General features: G+C 42.4%; 1 protein-coding gene across 5 annotated transcripts in view; it reads left to right on the top strand.

Moving 5' to 3' along the window:
* LOC138303566 (ephrin type-B receptor 5-like) overlaps positions 1-8172 on the top strand; it is a 209640-nt gene extending 201468 nt beyond the window's left edge. For 4 of the 5 annotated variants that reach the window (XM_069242827.1, XM_069242828.1, XM_069242830.1 and 1 more), the window contains exons 12-15: positions 1096-1245; positions 4626-4819; positions 5285-5440; positions 6931-8165. In XM_069242827.1, the coding sequence (XP_069098928.1) occupies positions 1096-1245; positions 4626-4819; positions 5285-5440; positions 6931-7039 (609 nt within the window). In that variant the 3' untranslated portion in view covers positions 7040-8165. Of the gene's footprint in view, positions 1-1095; positions 1246-4625; positions 4820-5284; positions 5441-6930 lie in introns of all 5 variants that reach the window. The other variant, XM_069242826.1, reaches the window with a different exon arrangement.
* Positions 8173-27663: the final 19491 nt, after the last annotated feature.

Below are 27663 nucleotides of genomic sequence, written 5' to 3'. Positions count from 1 at the left end.
AAAGTGGTGCTGAATCTAGTGCAGCAGCACTTTCCTTGTGCCCCCTACCTCCAACATGTGTGCGCCGGATCTAAGATACGTTGCACCATGGCGCAGGGTAGGGGCAATTGCCTCATTTTTATTGTAAAGAGTACATAGGGGCCCATTATAAATAATGGAAGTCCCCTTTTAACGCCTGCTCCTTGCAGGTGTAAAAGTGCCGTAAAAAATGATGCAAGGGAATCTTTAACCGGTGAACGCCCCCTTTGCATACATTATGCCAGGCGCAAAGGGTTACTTTGTAAATATGGCACAAGGATTTTGGCCTCGTTGGCCCACATTAGCATAAACAAAAATCTGCTAATGTAGCGCTAGGTGACGCTAGGGGTTTATAAATCTTTCAAGCCTTGCAGAGGATATATATATTGAAGATGTACTATACAGAAAAAACATATTCAAAAGAATCCGAGACAAGTGCCCAGCAGCTTCAGCACAACACTGAAAATCAAGAAATTATAGATAATATTGATAACAGACAAAGAACAGTATTGAAAAGCGGGAAAAAAGGGAAGAACCCTGGAGATGAGCAAGAAATGATGCAGACAAGAACAAATTTTTCTTAAAAAGGTGGGAGGAAGCAAGTAAGTGAAACCAAAAGCAGGCTGATACAAGTCACACAAAGTTATAAAATATTGCTAAATGTTTGTGAATGTCTGGTGACTGCAGCAACGCTTGTAAGTAATGTCTTCGTAAGAGACTTAAGAGAGTAATATGTGCACCGAACCAATCTTCAACTTTTTAAAAAAATATACTTTTCAAAATATGCAGTGACAGATTATTTGTGCTTATTAGGCTCTTTGTGGTACATAACTCCAGAAAATTGTCACCATTCTGGCAATCATTCATAAACCCTCTGTACCACTGGGATAGCCAGTAGTTGGGAGGGTCCCACCTTCAATTGAACACTCACTTACCAAACCAGATTGTTACATTTGTCAGCCTCCCTCCTTTGTTTCCTGGTTTATTGAAAATAAAAAAAATCAGCATCCCTTGTTCTAATGCACCAGGAAGGTCAAGACTGAAACACCACATTTGTTTTTCATCTTTGCCTTACAGGGTGGTAAAATGACCATCCGGTGGACCGCACCTGAAGCCATCCAGTACCACAAGTTCACCACCGCAAGTGATGTCTGGAGCTACGGTATCCTCATGTGGGAGGTGATGTCCTTTGGCGAGAGGCCCTACTGGGACATGTCTAACCAGGAAGTAAGTTATTGAAGTTTGGAAACGACTCATGCACTCAAAAGTCAAATTTCTGTCATTTGGAATGTTGTACTCTAATCCAGTACAGAATTCTATTCAATACAGCTGTGAAATAGTTGTAGATTCTTAGGCAACACAGGGGCCTACTTTTAAAGTAAACCTACACATGAGTAAATTTACATGTGTATGTTTACCTATACACTTTTGAATAACTTTACCCCTTTTGGCTGTTCACCATTTCTAAAGTTACTCAAAAGAGGAAATTTACATGTCCCATCACCACTACCTGAACAGGGGGTAGAGTGAGTAAAAACAATAAATTACTACTTTTTGTGATGTTATGACAGTATTTGACATTCTCCACACAATAAAATGTTACAGCATTACTAAATTCTTTTCAATCAAAAATTAATTACTTTGAAAATATTTGTAAAATATTACATTAGAAAAACGCATTCTTCTGAAAGAAATCAAGCTAAAATAAAAAATATATTTATTTTATTATGTAAATTATACGTATAGAATTAGTTTTATTATTTTAATAAATAATGTTGAAATCATTTTTAAATGTAAACAAGATAAGTTAAATATTTAAAAATAAATTAATAATTCTGTTTTATAAATAGATTTATTTAACCTCAATTTAAATGTAATTATATTTTAAAAAGCCTAAATAATTTAATATATGTATATAATTTGATTCATTGAACACTAGTTTCTATGGGATTTTATTTAAAATCCCTATCTCCATTATTTTCTATGGGAGGGTACTGTACTACCCGTGAGTAGTCATTGGTAGTCTGTGCCTTACTCCAGGTCTGAACTAGAGCACATTTATTAATGTTGTGGGTCCTTTTTGGCTGTAATAAATATAGAAGCACAGTTTGTGACTAGCAATGGTCTTACTCTTTTGTGGGCTCATGATCCTCCCTAAGCCCCACCCTAACACTACCTTAACCCCTTTACTCCTTCCTTAACACCTCCCCTTAAGTGATGCATATTCACCATTTTTCTGCCACACCCCTTTGTCTTTCCCATACTTACTAAAACATGTGCGGACACTCCGCAGTCGGGTGGAGATCTCTGCAGAGAAAAACAGGAAAGGTGGAACTTCTGCATGTAGGTTTGTGAATAGCATTTTGTAATATGTTGTATTACGTTAGAGTAGTAGTCTAGTACTTTCAAATGTGTTACAGAATGTAGATTGTGAATGGGCTCACAATGTACACAGGCAGAGTATTGTCAAGGACATGTGTCCCACCCAACAATAGAGAGTGCCAAGGGCCATGTAAAGTTTCTATCTACATGAAGATCTTTTACATCATCTTATACTATCATCTTTTCTGAAACTGACTTATAGAGAGAGACCTCTATCACCTAAGTTTATTTTTTAGTTAGAGATCAGAGGAGGATGCTATTCTTTCTACATAAGAAAATTTGATTTCTACCATGAGGGTTATGGATTCCTAAAATGTGGTCTCACTAAAAAAATATTTTTTCAAATTCAAATCTCAATAGTATATTAATCTATTGTTCTGTTCTCTCCAGCAATCCCACATAATAAAGGATTCAGACTTTAAAATGCTTGTTTGAAAATACATAACTCCCTCCAGACACAGAACTCCCATCAAAAGATTGCATGCTTTCCAGCAACATGTTGGAACTGACAAGGGAACATCACTTCCAACATAGCAAATGCAAAACTAGTCAAAAAGTAACACTTTTATTTAAAGTTTTTTGGAGATTCTTCAAATGTTGCCAAAGTTATGTTCAACACAAAAAAAACATTGAGTGTGACTGCCACTGGGTAATATATATATCTTCAAAGTACTTATGAAAATATATAGAGTTAGGTATACTGTAGAAAATCTTTACTACTTACCTTTTGGCATTGTGGTTTCAATATTTAGGGGGTACACTTGGGTACACTTCTTTAAATTTGAACATATCCAGTTGTACTGGTACACCCTAATCTAGATCACAAAACACAGACTCAATGAGACCGGACTCCTTGAAGAGACATTTTACAAACCATAAACCTTTTCTGCATAGGAAAAACCTGCATTTACTATTCTGAGTTCATGATTCTTACTCGAAGAACAGAGATCTTACAAACAAACCTAAACACTAGTCTGTTGATAGATATGCTGATTTGTAAAGTGCATTTTTATTATCAAGAATGTCTTTTGGCCCTAATATGTGCATACACTTAGAATAATAGCATGTTTGTGCAGAGCTTCATATTGCCATTCCGAGATGTGTAAGTGTCGTCATAATTAAAAGGTCTTTCTTCTATCAATTATATGGTAATTGATTGACAAATTGGTAGAATGGAAGGCTGAGTTGAATGTACAGGATTTGAATTTTTGACCTGCAAAGCACCACCGATGACCATAGCAATTGCCCAGTTGACTCACTGAGCTACCTAGCTTGTACACAAGGTTGACCCAAGCATTGTCAAAACCAAAAGGCGTGCATTTAATGTGCTAACACATTGTACCATGTTTGCATTCTATCTCTTTCCACTTTCGATAGTTCCTATGTCTGCCCTATTTTTTTCAGTTCACATTTTTACTGTGCTGCTCTTTTTATTCTCCAAACTTGAATTTATTTGCTATACGAGGACTGCTCATCCCCTAAGACACTGGCTGGTGTGCAGCCATTGCATGCATGCACTGATTTTACAGGTGCCACTTTAGAATGGTTTACTCATTAATATTATTAGTTCATCAGTTCAAGATTGCCAAAGTGTTGAAAGCCATAGGTTGTCTACATTAACAGGTTACACCAGTGGGTCTGGAGATGGCAAACTATGTTGCTTGTGGTACAGTTCCAAGATCACCAGTGTGTTGTTTCAAAATGTGTCTGCATCTAAGAATGGTAAAGCAATGATAAAATGTGTCAGGAACCTTCAAAGATGGCCAAATATGCAAACACAGATATCCATCTTTGAATTGGGTTTGCTATAGTTTGTCATTGGTTCAGTATTATGAGAGACTTGCTGCTTTCTTGGAACAATAAACTAATAATGTGTTGTCAAAACCATTCTAACTTTACTACCCATGCATCCACAAGCATGCGGAAAGCCAATAGCCAAGGGTGCAGGGCAGAGTCATGTTTGCTATTAATGTCGTATCTGGGTACCAAACCTTGCAAGGCTGGCCCACTATCTTTGAATCAAGTTTTTTTTAGGTGAGTAAAATACACACTAGGCACTAACGATAAAGTACTGTGTGTACTGAAGTATGTCACTAGTTGCCATGGGTAATGAAACAAAGAAAGTGATTTTGGTCAGCAAGTTTAAGAAGCAGCCTTTGAAGGTGACAGGCAGGGCTTATGTGAATGAAGTGTGACACCAATCTGTTGATACCGCCTTGATGCAGGTATTGGATGTGCTTGACCAGGACTACCGCCTTCCACCCCCTCATGACTGCCCATCCGCACTCCACCTTCTCATGCTCGACTGCTGGCTAAAAGACCGGGTTCAGAGACCCAAATTTGAGCAGATCATCAGTTCATTGGACAAGCTGATTCGCAATCCAGCGTCGCTCAAGACTGTGGGAGTCTCCAGCAGCAGGTGATAGCGGGTTTAGAGGAAGGGGCATTGGGCGACGGGGTGCAATGTTTTACTTACCTCTCCTCTTTTATTTATGATACTGCCTATGTGTTTATTTCACAAATTCATATCCATCCATTAGGGGTCATCTTGATAATTTAACAGTTCCAATGGACACCAGCATGAGCCTCAATGAGGAGAGGACTGATGCAGAAGAAGTGAGGCCTGGGGAGAAGCATAGAACCAAACAACTTTTGAGCCTTATTAGATTGCTGTAGACACCGAAGCTGAGCTGCCATGGAATTAGCAAATGTCTGTGAATTGTCTTAAGGAGCTGCCAATGCTGTAAAGCATATGCATCTCAGAACAAGCATTGATCAGGCCAATTATTAGGTTCTGTTGAGATTTTTTCACATTTGCTTTGTTATCTTGACCACTCTTCAGCTTACCTCTGCAGCGAACTAATGCTGTTTCCTCCTTTCGCAGGCCATCTCAGCCACTTCTGAGCAACTGTCCTCCAGATTTTCCATTGCTCTCCACTGCACATGACTGGCTAGATGCTATCAAAATGGGCCAATACAAGGCTAACTTTGACAATGCGGGATACACCAGTTTTGATGTCATTTCACGAATGACCCTGGAGTAAGTAATTACTCTTACATTGCTCAAAGTTAGTCATAATGAAATAAATGGAGAAGGAAGACTTAAAAAAATAAATGGATTCAGAGGTAGGGAAAGAGAAGAGAGCAAAAGATAGAGAGTGTGCGTGTGTGTGTGTGTGTGTGTTTGTGTGCACACACATGAGTATGTGTCTGTGTGTATGTTTCAGATGGAGAGAGAGGTTTCAGAAGAGTGAGAAATGATCTGTGAGTGTGTTTGTACACACACGGAAGTGAGAAAGAAATAGTAAGAGTAAGATTTTGGGATTGTTATCCTGACTCTACATGATGGTGATAATATGAGCGCCAACAGAGGTCCAGTGGGCAGTCTTGACCAGAGAGCCCGCTGTTGGCTGGAGCAATTCTGCACAGTCTGCAGCAGGCCAAGGAGCCTCACTGTTTCACATCACTAAGAATTACAGCTTTGTATGATACATAAATTAGTTGAAAACATAAATGTTCATCATATTCAGTAATTTCAGCTAAAAAATACAGTCCGTGGACCCCTGAGGGCCAACAAAGCCTACTCACGGGACCCAAAACTGCTTAGAAAAGTTAATAATATTAATGCCTTATTAAAGTGTATATAAACAAAGAAGCAAACCATAAAGTGGAACTTTTTTAAATGTTCTGTAAATGGGAAGGATTTTGGAATTGGAGACAAACAGCCTAAGTTGCTTTCCTCAGGTTAAGTCATGGAGGCTGTGCAAGTTGCTCACACAGAATGTAGCCTAGATGATTTGTGCCCTCAATCGAAGTTTGAAAAGCTCCGCCCTTCACATTAAAATTAAAATTTAGTTTTTTTAAACGTGTTTGTGAATTAAATAACATATTTCATCACATGAACATTTGTTTGGTGGATGAGTTGTTCCATATTTTTTTGTATTGTTCTGTAGTTCAAAATATCAAAATTGCTTAAGCTGAGGTCCCTGGATTCCAAGAATGACACTGTTAGGGTCCCCAGAATTCAATAATTCAGTTGGTCCCCTCGTATTCCAGTAATGATTAGTGGGGGTCCACAGAAGACAAAAGGTTAAGAACCATTGATGTTCTGTAGGCTAGGGCTCCAGGCTTCTCCTCTGTAGCACCAACTAACAAGTGTCCTTCACCTTGGGCACTTGATCTGACCCTGCACGTCTTGGATCAGATGCCCCAAGAAGAAGCCAGTTGAGGTAATCTGTAGCCATAAGTGCCACAAAGTCTAAACAGCCACTCTTTATCATTATCACAGACATTACATCTAGGAAAAGGCTCTGAACAAAGATAAGACAAAGGAAAACTTTAGAAGGAGGGAGCAATGTTGGTTTATTGATAGAAGGTTTCAGAGAAATACAGACATGAAAGTGAAAAGTGACACAATTGGTAGATCAGACAAAAGGAGACAAATAGAAAGAGAAGGGTAGAATATGCACAAGCAAGAAATAGGAATCTGCATGTGTTTAATCTACTAACTGTACTATCTGCCTTCCACAGAGACATCAAGCAGATTGGGATTTCTTTAGTTGGGCATCAGAAGAAGATTCTTAACAGCATCCAATTGATGAGGGTTCACCTGAACCAGCAGGAGTCAGTGGAGGTCTGACGGAGGCCACCAGAGTAAGCAATGGACCCTGTGGTGTCTCTGGAGATCATAAACAAAGACATCAAACCAGTACATTTCCGACCATGAACCACTTGTACAGGGATTGGACAAAGATACTCCTTAAAGTTTTCATTGGAAAAGGTGACTTCCATAACTCAACGCAGTCTCAGCTCGAGCTGTGATTAAAACACACACAGGGGATTTGCTTTGGAAAAGTGTTTGAATTTTCTAATGCCACCTTGGCGAGGGGGAGTCATTTCAACCAATGTGGAGCCAAACATGCACATTTTGCAAGTCTTGCAAGTCCTTCCTCTTCTCTGCTCCATCTCCAAGGAAGGTGAGACCCACCAGACTCCCTTTGAATGAAGCTCTTCTTCACTCTATAAGTGGATCTTCTGAATAGACATGAGGTCAGATGTCCAGATGCCATTCTTGCCACTGAGGTTGTCCTGTACTTTTGATTTGTCCTGAGAGGATCTTTCTTGCAGTGGCCAGACTACAAAGACATTGATTTCCATATTTGTCACAGCACCCACACCAAAGCATAACTATACACTGATACACAAATTGTGTGCTATTGACCCGGTCAAATGCTACACCAGCCTGTGTGCAGTGGTACACACTAGCATGATGCATGCCCACCCCCTAGGATGCCACCCATTTTGCAGAACTCTAACCAGGGCATTACACACACTGCATTAGTAAATTCAGGATTTTATATATACAAGGCATTTCAAGGTAATTAACTTGAAGAATACATTGCTTCCATAGACTTTTGCAGCTGGATATTCAAATCAGCAACTGATTCTACCATGGTTCTGTCTTTCAATAATCATAGTGTAATCCTCCTTGAATGAATGCACCACCATGAAGGTGCAAGACAGTGTCACAGATGATTGCATACATTATTCGCTCGCAATAATTGTGTTGTATTTTTACATAGCTCTCCAGTTACATGGAAGACATATTCTAAGTGAGATTTCTGCAAATCCCGAAAAACCATCAACCTGGTCTTCTGATGTAGCGATTATACATTCATATATATATTCACAAATTGCACAGTGACTGTTTGCGAATGTAAAGACGTTTTGCAACCTGACTTATGTGCTAATAAAATTCTGAATTTCTGTGAGTCTCAGTCCAAACTGTGTCATCAATATTAATGAGGCAGGGCACAAACTAAAACTCAGTATGACTGGAGACATTGCAAGGATAGTAGCGTGCTTAGGTCAATAAACCATCCATCATGCCTGTGATGACATTTCAAATACAGCAAGTTTTTTTTTTAACTGCAGGCCGTTTTCTATGGGATTCCATTTAAAAGGAAAGGTTTGTTTTTCTTTTTGAGTGTTGGTAGTGATTTCAAGCACCACTGCTTACTCCGCAACACACCTTATTTAACAGTGGGATGGGATGGCACTAATAATGTATCTGTACTCCAGGGGAAAGACACACACACAAAGAGGAAGGAACCCTACAGCAGCTGACCATCAACATGCAAAGAGAAAGAAATGAGAATGACAATGAAACCGATCACTGGTACGTAATGGGGGGGCTCTAAGACCACCGTAAGCTAACAATATGTCTTGAAGAGGCTCTAGGTGAGACCATAAAATGGAAATTTAAAGTATCTCCTTAAAAGGGGCTCTTTGAAAGGTGGACATGTAATAATAGCACATGCACATCCTTTTCTTGCACCTGCAGCCCTCTAAAGTTTCTTCAATCTGGTATAGTAAAGAGGATTTAAGTCACTCACATTTATGAGCCCCTTGCTCCACATTAGCATCATATTTTTTACCCCAATGTGTGCAAAAACACAGCGCCATATTTACAAAGTGGTGCAATGCATGCATTACACCACTTTGTGAACCCTTGTGCTACATTATGCATGCGGCAGGGATGATGTATACAAGGAGGGAGTTCCGGCGTTAGGTGGCACAGAAAAATGGTGAAGTGGAATCTATGAGATTCCATTGCATCATTCTTAACATCATTTTTAACACCTATATAAGCAGGTGTTAAAACGACACTCCCATTGTTTTCAATGAGCCTTCTTTCACTTTTCAGGATTAGCGTCAACATTTTTGGTGCTAATTCTGCAAAGAGCCAAACTAGCATTGCACTTTTTTACTCTAGTTCCCATATCATAAATACGGTGCACGTATGGTAGCGTTAGGGAGGCACAATGGGCGCAAGAAAAGTGGCACGTCATGACATGATGCACCACTTTTCATAAATGTGCTTCTATGTTCTCAAGTCATCCACATGTGAAATGCACCACTGTAGCTTTGGTATTATCACGGAGAAGCAGTTCACATTTCCTTTTAGGCTAGTTTGCTTAGTTGTAAAATCAAAAATAAGCGCAGGGGGTCAAGGATTATCTTAGTGGCCAACCACTGACATTGATTAATGCTGTTGTTGCCAAATAACACAGCCTTAGGGTGGTCACTCCCCAACTGTTTGCCTGCCTCCCTCCAGTTTTCTGATGCTGTTTTTGCTGGTTTTAGGACTCTGCGCACTCTACCACTGCTCACCAGTGCTAAAGTGCATATGCTCTCTAACTTAAACATGTTAACATTGGTTCATCCCTAATTGGCATATGTGTTGTATACATATAAGTCCATAGTAAAGAGAACTACATGTAACCAGGGCTTGTAAATGAAATGCTACTAGTTGGCCTGCAGCACTGATTGTGGCACTCACCTAAGTAATCCCTTAACCATGCCTCAGGCCTGCCATTGCAAGGCCTGTGTGTGCAATTTCACTGCCACTTCAACTTGGCATTTAAACATATTTGCCAAGCCTTAAACTCCCCTTATTCTACATATAAGTCACCCCTAAGGTAGGCCCTAGGTAACCCATACGGCATGGTGCAATGTAGGTAAAAGGCAGGACATGTACACATGTGAATTCCTAATCTGGATTGTACATCCTGCCACTTTCTTCCATCATCACACAGTTTCTGCCTCTTTATCTCATCTTGCAAGTAAATTTTCATCAATGCTTTCCCCTTTTTGTACATTGGTTTTCTAGTTTCCTTTCTGGTTTTTCTTCCTTTCCCTGTCCATGTGTGAAAGCCTGAAGAAGTTGGACAAACGTCCTTAGAAATAACGAACTGGCAGCAAATGTTTTGTTAACAGCCATCATAACTCCAAGCCACTAAAATCGTGTATGTTGCACCCCAATCACAGATCCATGTGGTGCAAGTTCTAGGCACCCTCGCTTTATAACTGTGAACAACCGGACAATTAACATTTGCCAAACAGGTGTGAACTAATGACGTATGGAGTGTGGTCTGCCAGTGTGGTGTTGGCAGAATTAGCTTTGTTGAGAAGTCTGCAAATGTTTATGGAAGCTGCTAATATTGAAATCATAGTTAATCTGTATTTGTTTAATATGTTTAATCTGAAGCTCAGCAAAGGTTAGTTGTGTCCATAACTGGTCTATGTATCATTACATTCTGATTAGTATAGCAGAGCATACAGAAACACCAGATAAATGCAAAAAACATATAAGGTGCACCAACATAACTTTCAATATCCTGCTAAAATATGGACTGTACATATATAACTCCCAAAAATGTAAATATGCACCCCACTCCACTATGAAGTACCTACCTTTTACGTATAATAATACTGAAGTCTGGCTACAAATTGAATCCATAATACAATAAATGGGAAGTGATTTTGGCTGGATTTAGACATTCAAACAGGCAACATTTCTGAAGGATTTATAGGGGGTCATTATGACCCTGGCGGTCTCCTGACCCCCAGGGCAAAGGTGGCAGTTTTACCTCCGATGGGCTTGCGGTGAAGACCACATCCCCACTTGTATTGCCAGGAAGGTTTGGACAGCCGGGCCGTAGATTAGCATACAGAAGACTGCCGGCGGTATTAGGAGGTGCCTTTCCACCAGGGTTTCCGGAACCCTGGTGGAAAGGCTACTGGCGACAGGGAATTCCTTCCCTGTCACCAGTGGACAACTCCCCCACACCTCCCAGCAAGCACAACCCCCAAGCCCCCACCTCCTCCCTGCATACATGTACAGACACCCACAAGCACCCTGCATACACTCATTCACCAACACTGACATACACGCATTCACTCACAAACATCCATACACACATTCACTTCGGCACTCATACTCACATTCACTTCAACATACACACACGCATACACCACAACACTCATACTCGCAATCACAAAAACATACACACATGCATACACCACAACACTCATACTCGCATTCAAAATAACATACACACATGCATGCACACTTACATTTATACACGTATTCAACCACACATACAGACATGCATGCACACACACAGACAACACCCACTCACACACGCACACACAACACCCCTCACCCCTTTCCCCTATCGGATGATCAACTTACGTGGTCCGAGGAGGAGGTCGTCTGGCAGGGAGCGGGAAGGGGGGCTTCCACCACCGGCAGTACCCCTGCACCAGGGCACCGCCTGGCCGTATTACTGCACATAATACGGCGGGCAGTGTCCTACTGGCAGGGCCGGTGGTGGAACTGCCCCTGTGCCTCCTACTGCCAGCACGGCCACTGCTGGATTTCTGCCCAAAATATGGTTGAAATCCAGCAGTACTCATAGTATGGTGGTTGGAAGACTGCCAGTACTGGCGGTCTTCTGGTGCCCGTGGCTTCGGCCCGTGGCTTCTGAAAAGACAGCCGAAGTCACAATGAGGGCCATAGTGAGTGTGTGTGGGTGTGTGCATGTTTGTATGTGTGTGAGAGATAGGATGGAGAGAGAGAGTGAGAGAAATATGTCTTCTTGAAAATCTCCTCTGCTTCATACACCCAAAGCCTCAAAGAAAGTCTGTACATCATACAGACCTGAGTGTTCAGCCCTACCTGAAGCTCAACCCAACCAAGTTGCAAATTTTGTTATTTGGAAAGCTCAACAAACATTATAAATATGGCTCAATTGCATGAACCTTGTTGTCATGGAACCCCAACTTTCACTGAATGTCAAGTCACTTGGATTCACCCTGGACAACATCTTCACCCTCAGGCTGGAATGGGAACAAAAAACAGCCCTGACATAAATGCCCAAACAAGCTCCTCTTCCCTCGTCTCCTTGCACAATCTCCCTCTTCCATGCATCCATTCCTTGTAACTCCCTCAATATCTTTCCCCTCCCAAATCTTTTTATCTCTCTTGAAGCCTCCCAGTGCCTCCTGCAATTAACCTTGGGAAGCTTGGGAAGGTGACAGGGTCATCAGGAGTGGCTCCGGGTCTTCAAAGCCAGCCTCTAAGAGCTTCAGCCACTTGGGGAGCTATCCAGTGGAGAAAAACGCATGTCCAGCACTGTTCACCTGATGGCCTGGTACCCACTCTCTCTTCTAAAGAAAACCATTTCTTCCAGAAGGCAGTTCTTCAGAACTTCTGTTCAAGGCATTTTATTCTAGAAATCTGGATGATGATAATATCCTATTTCTTGGACTCCCAGACCCCACACTGGCACTTCTGAAGGACATCCTACATGCCTCAGCATCCCATCCAAGGCCTGAAGAAATACGATATCATCACCCCCATCCTGACGGAATTCCATTTGCTCCCCTTCACACCCTGCACAGTCTTCAAAACCAGCTGCATCTTTTAGCACGTCATCACAACCAGCACTCCTGCTTATGTTGCAGAGCAGCTCACCATTTCTGTTTGTTCTAGGCACACCCTTCAGAATGCAGAAGTAAACGTGTAAAAATAGAAGAAAAACATAGCAACAGATATTTTTCATCTATACACACAGGACATGAAACAACGTAACCTATACCCATCTGGACTGCCCCAACAGTGCTTCAATTTAGGAAAAAGTTGAAGGTGCATTTCTTTAAACTACACTACATCACAATGTTATAACAGGGAAGAATCTAGCTACCTCTCTTATCACTCATTGCATATATGCTTGTATTTGGCCCTGGATTGCTTTTTGGCTAGGTTGTCGCCGTAGAAATACTGCATACAACTATACACCCATCCTGAGACAGTGTGTGCATGAATAAGTGAGGAAGAATTAGAGTGTGTGAGTGTGTTTGTGAGACTGTAAGAGTGTGTACATGTATGAAAGTGTGAGAGACCTAAGTGTGTTACAGTATGTGTGTGTTTCTGTGTGCGGGAGAGAGAAAAGACAGATTGTGAGATGTCATAGTGAGAGAGCATGAGTCACTACGCATGATATAGGCTTCTAGAGATAGACAGTATGAGTCTGTTTTGTGAGTGAGTGAGTGAGGGTGAGAGTGAGAATTTGTCTGTGTGTGAGAGTGAGATGGTGTGTATGTTTCTATGCAAGGGTGAGAGACAGCATGAGGGTGAGAAAGCAAGAAAGTTTTTGTGGTGACTTTGGGCCTGATTTAGAGTTTGACGGAGGGGTTACTCCTTCACAACAGTGATGGATATCCCATCCACCGAAATATAAATCCCACTATATCCTATGGGATTTATATTTCGGTGGATGGGATATCCATCACCGTTGTGACGGGGTAACCCCTCTGCCAAACTCTAAATCAGGGCCTTTGTATGCATAGTTCAATGTGTCTTAGCTCCAAACCTCCTAGAAAGAGTCAGGAATCACTCTTGAAAGCCTTGCACAATTTAAGATCACAAATACATTTGGACATTTCAGACAGTGATCTCAGGTTTTTTATCTGCCATGTACTGTTAGTTTAGACTCATGTTATTGTCAAGCTAGACTTGGCTATCTATAGATGAACTATGCATTCATTCTTCAAAAAGGTTTAATGCACAGACTTGGGCAGCACTTTCCAACACTGCAGCGATTCTGATATAGAGCTTCTTGCTGTACAATAGTTTTCTAGCTTTATTCCCATCAAATGAGAGATGTTGCTTTAGTGAATCGCCTTTATTGTGAAATGCTAGGTGTATGAAGAGCCTTACAGAAACTGTGAAATATGGCTCTGCCACTAATTAATTTCAGCAGTGTTACCTGTTTTTATCATACTGCCTATAACTGTGCTCCTCAAAGAGGCCTAGAATCATCTCATACAACGCCTTGCTTAACACCATCAGTTTGTTTAAGGAATATGTATTTTTTGCCCCTGTATTTCTCAACATGTGTTTGTTTTTTGCCAGGTTCTTCCCCATTCATAGAAAGTGTGGCTTCTTCACCTTTAGGAGCAGCCTGTTCACTCCTTACCCACACTTTGGGGGTCATTTTGACCTCGACGGTCTTTTGTCAAGACCGCCAAGGGACCGCCGTGCTGAAGACCGCCAGTGGTGGTGGTTTTCCGCTCGGCTTATTGTGACTGTAATAGGACGGAGAGCCGCCAACACCCATACTGCCGGTCGGCGGGGAAGTGGAGGTTGCTCCACCTCCACCGCCACGTCAACAGAACACCGCCCACCGAATCACATCCTGTGAGACACCTAGGAAGGAATTTCCTGGCACTGATAGTGCTTACCGCCATGTTCCAAACCGCATGAAATCCATGGCGGTCAGCCGGGTCCAAATACCCGGCGGGCGGAACGGAGAAGCGGCGGATGACCATGGCGGTAACTGCCATGGTCATAATTGCAAAAAAATTACCGCCAGCCTGTTGGTGGTCTTATCGCCGCTTCTCCGCCGTCCGCCAGGGTCGTAATGACCCCCATTGTGGCAATCATTTTTCCAGTTAATGATCTGGTGTCATCCAGGGTTGCCTCTTGCTGGCCACTCTTTTCCCCCACATGGCAACGACTCTTTTTAGTTGGAGAGCTCACATGGGTTCTTCATCTTGATGCCCAAGGGGGGAAAAAAGTTATTAATTGAAGTGGATGGTAGTCCACCACATGTAATAATGCCACTAACGTATTAGGTCCAGGCAAAGGTTTCATTAAAAAATTAAACCTGAGCTCAAATACAAGTTTAAGGAAAAACACAATAAAAACCCCACCCAATTTTGGAAAAATAGAGTGAAATGTATTAAACAAAATTAAAATAAAATAACAAAAATCCAATAAAGAGACCAGAGCTATATAATTTTAAATACTTTAGAGAAAAGGTGTGTGAGGATTTGGGTGTACTATCTAGTATAACTGGTGAAGCCCTACAATGCAGTGCACTTGCAAATATCATCTTGGGTCCAGTCAGGTACATTTTCTTAACCTCAAGCTCAACCCTGGGTAGCTGTGGCTGGGAACAATGTGTAAAGCATTTAACAGAACCAAACAACAGATTAAGAAAGTCACACAGCACAAAAGAAACAAGAAACCAGTTTATTAAAATAGAGTCGATTTTTATAGATTTTAGAGACCTTAATCATAAAAATCCACTGGAAGACTCCAGAGACACAAATATTAGAAGTAATAAATCCCTTTTATATCAACCACAAACAAGCATTGGCCAACAGAAAGTTTGGAAACTTTTGAAAAGTTTGTAAAAGTTAGATTGGAAACCCCCAGCTGCGTTGGGTGACCACGTCCAGCAGGAAAGAGGTCTAGGAGCCAGAAAGGATACTTTGGACAGTTACCTGGCCATCAGAGCATTTTTTGAGAAAGATCCAAACTTTACAGGATGACCACAATAGATGACAATGGAGTGGTCCTGATGCTGAGGGATGCAGCCTAAAGATACTCAAGGATGCTCCTGATGCTGCGCGGTCGTCGGGGATGAAGTACGGTTGAGTCCTCGGTACCACAAAGTCCTCTATGCAGGTGAAGAAGGGCTGCTTATGCAGACCTTTCGCTTTTGCAACACAGCGGTCCTGGTGAAAACCTTTGGTGGGAGCTAGTATCCCTCTTGGTAAACTAATCCAGTCACAAGCAACACCCATTGCTCCAGCAGACACATGTGCACCTTTGGCTATCTCCAAATCATGCTTTGGGGGGGCCAGTAGTGGCAAAACTTCTGCGGTGGCTACCTGAGATTCAATGTGGGCTCTTTTATTTAATGTCACCAGTGCCATCCTGGAAGGTCAGCCAACTAATCCTTGGAGTCTCTGCTTCAGACGTAGCACAGGGTCCAAATGACACAAACCCAAAGTGCAGCAGATGTGCCTCTCTTTGTGCACTTCCAATGGGTACAAAGCAGTTTTCTTCTTGTCCTTTTTCCTAGTCCAGCAAGTACTGAGGGTCAATGTGCCAGAGGTGCCATATTTATCCCAGGAAAATGCCTTGAAGAGACCTCAGGGTCACTAGGCAATGGGCTACTGGGTCCCTCCTATCTAGTGATGAACTTCCTGTAATGTGTGGCATCTAGCTATTCCAGAATGCCACATTCTTGCACCCTTCAAGATGGCATGACCCTTCCTCAGTCATTAGGACCAAGGTAGCCCACCCTAAAGGTGTGGCTACCTGAGGGCAACACGCCCATGGTAAAACCGGTTTTGGGGCAAGTTCCCTTCTCTGACCATGTCTCTATGCTGTCTACAGAAACAAAAGGCATTCTGCTCCGGTGTGTTGGACCGAGCAGCCCATCAAAAATGGCTTCCTCTTTGAAGCACTCCTCTAGGCTAACCCCTCGAGTGGCCATCCTTGCAGAGGAGATGACTCCTCGCTGCAGCTGCACTGCCTTTGGTACTGGGCTGGAAGTTGCTCAAATATCTTCCCAGGTAGTCAAAGAGATGTCTGTGTGAGTGTGCCTTTGTGAGGCTGCTGGACGAGCAGAGCAGAGTGTCAAATGTCTAAAGGACGCCTATCTTTAATAGTGACATTAATTTCGACCAGGCCATCAGGCTGCATTAAGTGCCATGATTACTTTGATACCCTGCATGATCCAGTTTGGTAGTATCACTCAAAAGGTAGACGGGGTGGGATACCACCCAGGAACTCTGTATTAGCCAATTAAGCTACCAACTTTATCCACAGGGAAACGCCAGTTTGGAAGTGTAGCTGCTAATATATATCACAAATCATATGTCATACTTTAAAAAATGCAGCTTCCTGCGGTAACCCATGATGGGAGCCTGTTGGTCAGCAGGGGTGAGTTTAAGGTAATGAGCAGTCTCCTCTTCAGCTACACAAAACTGATTCTGAGATCAGCTCTCCCTTCCAATAGTTTGGTGCCCAAATGGCTACAGAGGCATCAAGAAGAACAGCTTTCCTTTCCTCAAGTCTCCCCTTACACTAAACTGTGAATGAGCAGGTTTCATACCTGTCACTTAGAAGTTATTGAAGTTCCTGAAAGTTCCCCTGTTGCCCTTCCTGAGCTGATATATATTCCACTCTCTCCACCCGTCCCATCCTGTTACTAGACCTGAGCCAAACTTAATCACTTGAAGAATGCATCTACTACCAGGCTAATGTAAAATAGCCCGATAATCAGGAGCAATAGTCCTCACACACCATATTTGGTGTCATGCTTCATCATCGGACAGCTCCTCGTCAGACTGGCGCTGCAATGTCTGACGGGCATCCCCCGAGGGGGGGCTCTTTGCCGGAGATCTTTTTGAATATACTCGATGATGCCGCGGAGCCAAATATGGGTCCGAGAGAGGGAAAAATTGTACAGAGAAAGAATAGTAAAATTGGCTCAGATCCCTCACTTAATAGTTTATTATTCGCTGTTGGGAAATGGTCAAGATTAAAAAGAAATCAAGGGAGTGAAACTGGAGACAATGCCCGGACACTCACACAAGAACAATCAGAATAATTAGGGAGGATGGAAGTGATCCAACGCTCCTTAGTATGCGGTCGACATGTTTCGCGTCGTTGTTGGTCCAACAGGATCCCGTGACGCTTCTTCAGGACCTACTAAATCATGAGTTTTCTCAAAAAGAAAAACAAAATACCTACACTCCTGTTGACTAACACTCACAGTCTGGGTGTCATCAGTCGCTTGCTAGGACTAAACCGGACTGGTTTTCCTTTCCTATCAGTCGCCCTAAATATGGGAAAAAGAGGGGGGCTAAAATTAGCTCAGTATATCATCACTTCACCAGTATTCAGGAATGATGAGTATGATTAAATGTAGACAAACTACAAACTATCTTCACTTAAACGTGACCTGGTTAAAACAGTCCTGCATGGGACTATCATGACCGAATACCTGAGAGCTAATATAGCTCCTAATGGACTATTGGTATCCAACATGCCCAGGATCTTCCTACAAGACCTTGCCTTTAGGAAGGACTGGGCGCAGATTGCATGGAAATGCACCCGGGATTGGCTGGTCCTCATTATCAATACATCAAGACGACTAGCAGAATCCATAGCGATACAGATCACTTTTATGGAGAATACACTCAAAACCACAATCTCTATAGCAGCATTCAAGAGCCGTTTAGCAGAAATCAACACTGACCTTAACGAAACTAAAGATTTCTTGACTCAACAGAAGATCACCAAACTACAAAAATATATTAATAGGTTCAATAGAGAGAAAATCTACCCTTACATCAAAGAAGACTATACGATGGAGACTCCATCCGTTTCATCAGATGACTCCTCCACCTCTGGTAGGAAACCCCGCAAATACAGTCATAGTTCATCCTCTGACGGATGGAGCACGGATGACGATAGACCCCAACCTTATTTCAATTTTCCACAATACCACCCGGGTCACCCGATGACATGGCATCAACCCTTCCCTTTTTACCAACCCCGTCCGATGCCACCTTATGTGCCTTTTTTAGGCCAAGGCAGGGGCAGAGGAAGAGGCAGAAGACGAGGGAGAGGAAGACGAGTCCATTGGTCTCAGGAGGAACCACAGTTGGTCACGAGGAGCCAGGGCAAGACCCCCTCAACAAAGACCTAGTGGTTAACTTGTCCTCTAGGCTCCTTTCCCCTGATGAAACCAAGACACTGAATAGAGGATTGGGGTATGTCCCCACTCCAAAGGACGATCCGTTCCGTTTGCAATGCGAACTGGCTCGGTTCTTTAGGAAAATACGCCTGCAATTTTTCTTTAAAGATAGACCTACTGTTGACTCTCCATCGGACTCGGGTCTTAGAAAACCTTCCCAATTCATTCCTCCACTTATCTCTATGCCCTGTGAGGTTCAGGCTTTTGAAAAAGCGGTCACTTCTGACATCGCAAATCTACGACCACAACATAAATTTACTAATTTGTCCAGAATTGAGAACGAGGCACTCCGAACTCTAGCAACCGATTCCAATATTACTATTAAACCAGCAGACAAAGGAGGCGCCATTGTTGTGATGAATACTGAAGATTACAGACAGGAATGCCTTCGCCTTCTTGGTGATTCTACCCACTATGCCCATATTGAAAGGGATCCTACGGGTTATTTGCAAGCTGAGATACGTGGAATGATAGAGGAAGCTGTCAATAACACTTGGATATCACAAAAAGGAAGCAGAATTTTTGGATACAGATGATCCTCGTATCCCTTACTTTTACTGCCTCCCTAAAATTCATAAGGGCATTTCCCCTCCACCAGGACGCCCCATAGTCTCAGGGATTGGGTCCGTCCTTGAACCACTTTCGATATTCTGTGACCACTTTCTACGACCCCTTGTACAACAATCAACCACCTACCTGAGAGACACTACAGACGTTCTTAACCTAATTGAAACCATTAATTCCACAGTGTATGTCGATGCCTTGATCACACTTGATGTTGAGGCTCTATACACCAACATCCCGCAAGTGGCCACACTGGAGGTAGTTGAGACGTCTCTTTTATCTACCAGTTCAGGACTCACGACACCTGTCCATTTCATTATGCACTGTGCCAGTCTAGCTTTGACTCAAAAAAATTTTCAGTTTGAGGATAAACTCTTCCATCAGATCCGCGGGACCTCGATGGGCAGCACTTTTGCTCCGAGCCTAGCTTGTCTATACATGTACGACTTTGAGAAACGTTTTATTTTACCTGAGTCTAATCCCTTTACCGCTAATATCAAATTGTGGCGTCGCTATATAGACGATATCCTTGTCATCTGGCATGGCCCTATTGATGTAGTAGATGCATTTTCGACATGGGTAAATAGTCTAGACCCCTTCCTTAATTTTACCTCCTCTGTATCTACCACAGAGATCCCTTTCCTAGATCTGCTAATCAGCATAGAGGAAGGTCGACTGAAGACCCGCACCTTTCATAAAATGACTGATCGGAACAGCTTATTATTATACGAGAGCCATCACCCAAAAGCACTAAGAGAAAATTTACCGTTTGGACAGTTTCTACGTCTTCGACGGAACTGTAGTGATTTACGACTATTCAATACCCAAGCCTCTAGTTTACAGGTTAAACTACACGACCGCCACTACCCGGACAGAGTTATAAAAACAGCTTACAAACGAGGCAAGTATAGTGATAGGGACTCACTATTACAGCTAACCCCGAAGTCTACGGACAACAAACTTACCTGTGTTTCGACATTTACACCACTTTCTAACACAGTTAAGAAGATAATCAATAAGAGATGGTCGGTCCTCTGTAGTGGGGGTGAAAATATTCCCAAGCCTGTTTTTGCGTTCAAGAGGACGTCAAACATAAAAGACATGCTGGTACACACCCGACCTAGACCCACCACCACCCCGTCCAGACAGAGATCTCTATGGGATCTCCCCCCAGTCAAAGGTCACTTTCCGTGTGGGAATTGTAATGTCTGTTCACTCACTAAACATATAGACACTTTACATCTAGAACCCTTTTTAACTTGGCATCTGTTGAGACATACTAATTGCAACACCCGCAATTGTGTTTACCTTATCACCTGTCCTTGTAATCTCAGATACGTGGGGATGACCACACGACCTGTAAAGATTAGGATAAATGAACACCGTAGCAACATCCGGTGTGGACGTACTACTACCAAACTTAGCATACATTTTATTGAACTTAACCACACACCAGATGATATGCGGTGGGTGGTATTACAGACCTGTGACTTACCAGGCACCCGCTCACTATTTGAACTTGAACAACGCTGGGTATATAGACTCAATACCCACCACCAGGGATTAAACGATGATATCCCTTGGTTCCATCTTTCAAAGTAGGCAGCTGCTGATTTCCTGCCCTTCTAACAATGATTTTAGAAGGTTCTGCTCGATGGTCATTCCATCCATTATATCGTTTTTTTGTTTTTTTGTTTTTTTTATCTTTTTCTTTCCAATTTATTTTTTTCCTTACTATAGGGGATTAGACCTTACCACCCTGTATTCATAATATTGTTAAGGCTAATTTAGTTTTACACAGGTCTTTGATAACTTTTTACAGCTTAAATTGAGTTATTTCTTGTTTTCTTATGACCAATACATTAGCTTAAGATGGCCGCCGCACGCGGAGTACATTCACCACGTCCCGTTTCTCCAGTCCTTTTTCCATTCTCTTTAAAGGTTCCCAACTCCTGAGGGAGTTACCTAGCAACTAATTACCTAATTGGTAAACACGCGCTCTACGCGCGGACTATTTATACCGGCAGCTTTCCTTTCCCGTTTACGTTCGGGAACGCGACCCCCGGGTAGGTGCTGCATCTAACACCGGTAACCAAGAAAGTAAGTGCCCATTTTCTCATTTTTGATGCCGAATTTCATCACAATGCTTCTTTCGAACGCTGCAGTACTCATGCATCCAGGTCTTAGGGACCTTTTGCTCTGCCCTTAGCGAGACGCCCGTGGTTTAGCTATATGTACTTCCTCAGCTCAACTTTTCATTTTTATTTTTACTGACTGCGGTGTGATACATGGGGTTTAACTACTCGTGGGTCATTATACCCCCCTATCTTTATCCCCTTCATGTACCTCTGAACTTTGGCACTACTCTTGATTTATTTTGAAATAAAGTATTTCTCCGTTCATTTGTAACTTTCTGAATGTGCTACCTTCATTGCTCACTCCACCTTGCACATGACATTGAGGATGTTCATGAGTATTTCTGCATAAATTGATGACTTACACATCTTTTTACTTCTTTGATGTATTTGTTCAGATTTGGAGTGAGATATATATATGTATATTATTTTTTTTATATTTTTTTTATATTTCACTTTCACTGTCAGTCCCGCATATCCAAACTATGGTCATTTTACCTTGGTCTTTTATGATAATTATGTAACTACAATATGGTGCCCCCTTCTTTGGCATGTGTTCTCTTACCATCAGATTTTCTGTATACCGGGCGATGGGCCAGCGATATCCCATGGAGCCTATTGTCTAATGGATATGGTAAGCCACCCTATATTTTACCAGCATGGCGTGCCTACAACCACCTGATCACTGAGTGTTGCACAAGTTTGTCACCCCCTTTTTTCTACATTTAATCATACTCATCATTCCTGAATACTGGTGAAGTGATGATATACTGAGCTAATTTTAGCCCCCCTCTTTTTCCCATATTTAGGGCGACTGATAGGAAAGGAAAACCAGTCCGGTTTAGTCCTAGCAAGCGACTGATGACACCCAGACTGTGAGTGTTAGTCAACAGGAGTGTAGGTATTTTGTTTTTCTTTTTGAGAAAACTCATGATTTAGTAGGTCCTGAAGAAGCGTCACGGGATCCTGTTGGACCAACAACGACGCGAAACATGTCGACCGCATACTAAGGATCGTTGGATCACTTCCATCCTCCCTAATTATTCTGATTGTTCTTGTGTGAGTGTCCGGGCATTGTCTCCAGTTTCACTCCCTTGATTTCTTTTTAATCTTGACCATTTCCCAACAGCGAATAATAAACTATTAAGTGAGGGATCTGAGCCAATTTTACTATTCTTTCTCTGTACAATTTTTCCCTCTCTTGGACCCATATTTGGCTCCGCGGCATCATCGAGTATATTCAAAAAGATCTCCGGCAAAGAGCCCCCCCTCGGGGGGTGCCCGTCAGACATTGCAGCGCCAGTCTGACAAGGAGCTGTCCGATGATGAAGCATGACACCAAATATGGTGTGTGAGGACTATTGCTCCTGATTATCAGGACCCTTTCTCTTTCCTTCTCTTTCAATTTCGGAACAGTGTACCACATCATATTAGTACGTTGTTGGGAGGGTGTACACTGGACCGCCCAATCCTCCTCTCTTACCCCCCTCTTTTTTCGAAGTATTCAGTACAGCGGGTTCGCTGTGGGGTTGTTATATTGATAATTTCCCTGAGATCTCTAGTATGGATAATTTTCAAGGTCTCAGCTTTGATGATGATATCGTGTCTGCCATTTTGCAGACCCCCTCCATTTTGGTTAATGACGGTGCGGGACCTTCTGGCCCCACCAAAGAAGAATGGGACAAACTATCTTCACTTAAACGTGACCTGGTTAAAACAGTCCTGCATGGGACTATCATGACCGAATACCTGAGAGCTAATATAGCTCCTAATGGACTATTGGTATCCAACATGCCCAGGATCTTCCTACAAGACCTTGCCTTTAGGAAGGACTGGGCGCAGATTGCATGGAAATGCACCCGGGATTGGCTGGTCCTCATTATCAATACATCAAGACGACTAGCAGAATCCATAGCGATACAGATCACTTTTATGGAGAATACACTCAAAACCACAATCTCTATAGCAGCATTCAAGAGCCGTTTAGCAGAAATCAACACTGACCTTAACGAAACTAAAGATTTCTTGACTCAACAGAAGATCACAAACTACAAAAAGATATTAATAGGTTCAATAGAGAGAAAATCTACCCTTACATCAAAGAAGACTATACAATGGAGACTCCATCCGTTTCATCAGATGACTCCTCCACCTCTGGTAGGAAACCCCGCAAATACAGTCATAGTTCATCCTCTGACGGATGGAGCACGGATGACGATAGACCCCAACCTTATTTCAATTTTCCACAATACCACCCGGGTCACCCGATGACATGGCATCAACCCTTCCCTTTTTACCAACCCCGTCCGATGCCACCTTATGTGCCTTTTTTAGGCCAAGGCAGGGGCAGAGGAAGAGGCAGAAGACGAGGGAGAGGAAGACGAGTCCATTGGTCTCAGGAGGAACCACAGATGGTCACGAGGAGCCAGGGCAAGACCCCCTCAACAAAGACCTAGTGGTTAACTTGTCCTCTAGGCTCCTTTCCCCTGATGAAACCAAGACACTGAATAGAGGATTGGGGTATGTCCCCACTCCAAAGGACGATCCGTTCCGTTCCGTTTGCAATGCGAACTGGCTCGGTTCTTTAGGAAAATACGCCTGCAATTTTTCTTTAAAGATAGACCTACTGTTGACTCTCCATCGGACTCGGGTCTTAGAAAACCTTCCCAATTCATTCCTCCACTTATCTCTATGCCCTGTGAGGTTCAGGCTTTTGAAAAAGCGGTCACTTCTGACATCGCAAATCTACGACCACAACATAAATTTACTAATTTGTCCAGAATTGAGAACGAGGCACTCCGAACTCTAGCAACCGATTCCAATATTACTATTAAACCAGCAGACAAAGGAGGCGCCATTGTTGTGATGAATACTGAAGATTACAGACAGGAATGCCTTCGCCTTCTTGGCGATTCTACCCACTATGCCCATATTGAAAGGGATCCTACGGGTTATTTGCAAGCTGAGATACGTGGAATGATAGAGGAAGCTGTCAATAACACTTGGATATCACAAAAGGAAGCAGAATTTTTGGATACAGATGATCCTCGTATCCCTTACTTTTACTGCCTCCCTAAAATTCATAAGGGCATTTCCCCTCCACCAGGACGCCCCATAGTCTCAGGGATTGGGTCCGTCCTTGAACCACTTTCGATATTCTGTGACCACTTTCTACGACCCCTTGTACAACAATCAACCACCTACCTGAGAGACACTACAGACGTTCTTAACCTAATTGAAACCATTAATTCCACAGTGTATGTCGATGCCTTGATCACACTTGATGTTGAGGCTCTATACACCAACATCCCGCAAGTGGCCACACTGGAGGTAGTTGAGACGTCTCTTTTATCTACCAGTTCAGGACTCACGACACCTGTCCATTTCATTATGCACTGTGCCAGTCTAGCTTTGACTCAAAATTTTTTTCAGTTTGAGGATAAACTCTTCCATCAGATCCGCGGGACCTCGATGGGCAGCACTTTTGCTCCGAGCCTAGCTTGTCTATACATGTACGACTTTGAGAAACGTTTTATTTTACCTGAGTCTAATCCCTTTACCGCTAATATCAAATTGTGGCGTCGCTATATAGACGATATCCTTGTCATCTGGCATGGCCCTATTGATGTAGTAGATGCATTTTCGACATGGGTAAATAGTCTAGACCCCTTCCTTAATTTTACCTCCTCTGTATCTACCACAGAGATCCCTTTCCTAGATCTGCTAATCAGCATAGAGGAAGGTCGACTGAAGACCCGCACCTTTCATAAAATGACTGATCGGAACAGCTTATTATTATACGAGAGCCATCACCCAAAAGCACTAAGAGAAAATTTACCGTTTGGACAGTTTCTACGTCTTCGACGGAACTGTAGTGATTTACGACTATTCAATACCCAAGCCTCTAGTTTACAGGTTAAACTACACGACCGCCACTACCCGGACAGAGTTATAAAAACAGCTTACAAACGAGGCAAGTATAGTGATAGGGACTCACTATTACAGCTAACCCCGAAGTCTACGGACAACAAACTTACCTGTGTTTCGACATTTACACCACTTTCTAACACAGTTAAGAAGATAATCAATAAGAGATGGTCGGTCCTCTGTAGTGGGGGTGAAAATATTCCCAAGCCTGTTTTTGCGTTCAAGAGGACGTCAAACATAAAAGACATGCTGGTACACACCCGACCTAGACCCACCACCACCCCGTCCAGACAGAGATCTCTATGGGATCTCCCCCCAGTCAAAGGTCACTTTCCGTGTGGGAATTGTAATGTCTGTTCACTCACTAAACATACAGACACTTTACATCTAGAACCCTTTTTAACTTGGCATCTGTTGAGACATACTAATTGCAACACCCGCAATTGTGTTTACCTTATCACCTGTCCTTGTAATCTCAGATACGTGGGGATGACCACACGACCTGTAAAGATTAGGATAAATGAACACCGTAGCAACATCCGGTGTGGACGTACTACTACCAAACTTAGCATACATTTTATTGAACTTAACCACACACCAGATGATATGCGTTGGGTGGTATTACAGACCTGTGACTTACCAGGCACCCGCTCACTATTTGAACTTGAACAACGCTGGGTATATAGACTCAATACCCACCACCAGGGATTAAACGATGATATCCCTTGGTTCCATCTTTCAAAGTAGGCAGCTGCTGATTTCCTGCCCTTCTAACAATGATTTTAGAAGGTTCTGCTCGATGGTCATTCCATCCATTATATCGTTTTTTTGTTTTTTTGTTTTTTCTTTTTCTTTCCAATTTATTTTTTTCCCTTACTATAGGGGATTAGACCTTACCACCCTGTATTTATAATATTGGTAAGGCTAATTTAGTTTTACACAGGTCTTTGATAACTTTTTACAGCTTAAATTGAGTTATTTCTTGTTTTCTTATGACCAATACATTAGCTTAAGATGGCCGCCGCACGCGGAGTACATTCACCACGTCCCGTTTCTCCAGTCCTTTTTCCATTCTCTTTAAAGGTTCCCAACTCCCGAGGGAGTTACCTAGCAACTAATTACCTAATTGGTAAACACGCGCTCTACGCGCGGACTATTTATACCGGCAGCTTTCCTTTCCCGTTTACGTTCGGGAACGCGACCCCCGGGTAGGTGCTGCATCTAACACCGGTAACCAAGAAAGTAAGTGCCCATTTTCTCATTTTTGATGCCGAATTTCATCACAACGCTTCTTTCGAACGCTGCAGTACTCATGCATCCAGGTCTTAGGGACCTTTTGCTCTGCCCTTAGCGAGACGCCCGTGGTTTAGCTATATGTACTTCCTCAGCTCAACTTTTCATTTTTATTTTTACTGACTGCGGTGTGATACATGGGGTTTAACTACTCGTGGGTCATTATACCCCCCTATCTTTATCCCCTTCATGTACCTCTGAACTTTGGCACTACTCTTGATTTATTTTGAAATAAAGTATTTCTCCGTTCATTTGTAACTTTCTGAATGTGCTACCTTCATTGCTCACTCCACCTTGCACATGACATTGAGGATGTTCATGAGTATTTCTGCATAAATTGATGACTTACACATCTTTTTACTTCTTTGATGTATTTGTTCAGATTTGGAGTGAGATATACATATGTATATTATTTTTTTTATATTTTTTTTATATTTCACTTTCACTGTCAGTCCCGCATATCCAAACTATGGTCATTTTACCTTGGTCTTTTATGATAATTATGTAACTACAATATGGTGCCCCCTTCTTTGGCATGTGTTCTCTTACCATCAGATTTTCTGTATACCGGGCGATGGGCCAGCGATATCCCATGGAGCCTATTGTCTAATGGATATGGTAAGCCACCCTATATTTTACCAGCATGGCGTGCCTACAACCACCTGATCACTGAGTGTTGCACAAGTTTGTCACCCCCTTTTTTCTACATTTAATCATACTCATCATTCCTGAATACTGGTGAAGTGATGATATACTGAGCTAATTTTAGCCCCCCTCTTTTTCCCATATTTAGGGCGACTGATAGGAAAGGAAAACCAGTCCGGTTTAGTCCTAGCAAGCGACTGATGACACCCAGACTGTGAGTGTTAGTCAACAGGAGTGTAGGTATTTTGTTTTTCTTTTTGAGAAAACTCATGATTTAGTAGGTCCTGAAG

This window comes from Pleurodeles waltl, chromosome 7 (genome assembly GCF_031143425.1).
Source record: "Pleurodeles waltl isolate 20211129_DDA chromosome 7, aPleWal1.hap1.20221129, whole genome shotgun sequence".
In the NCBI taxonomy this organism is placed as follows: Eukaryota; Metazoa; Chordata; class Amphibia; order Caudata; family Salamandridae; genus Pleurodeles; species Pleurodeles waltl.
The sequence above is the reverse complement of the archived record's forward strand: the minus strand, read 5'-3'. Positions and strand labels throughout refer to the sequence as shown.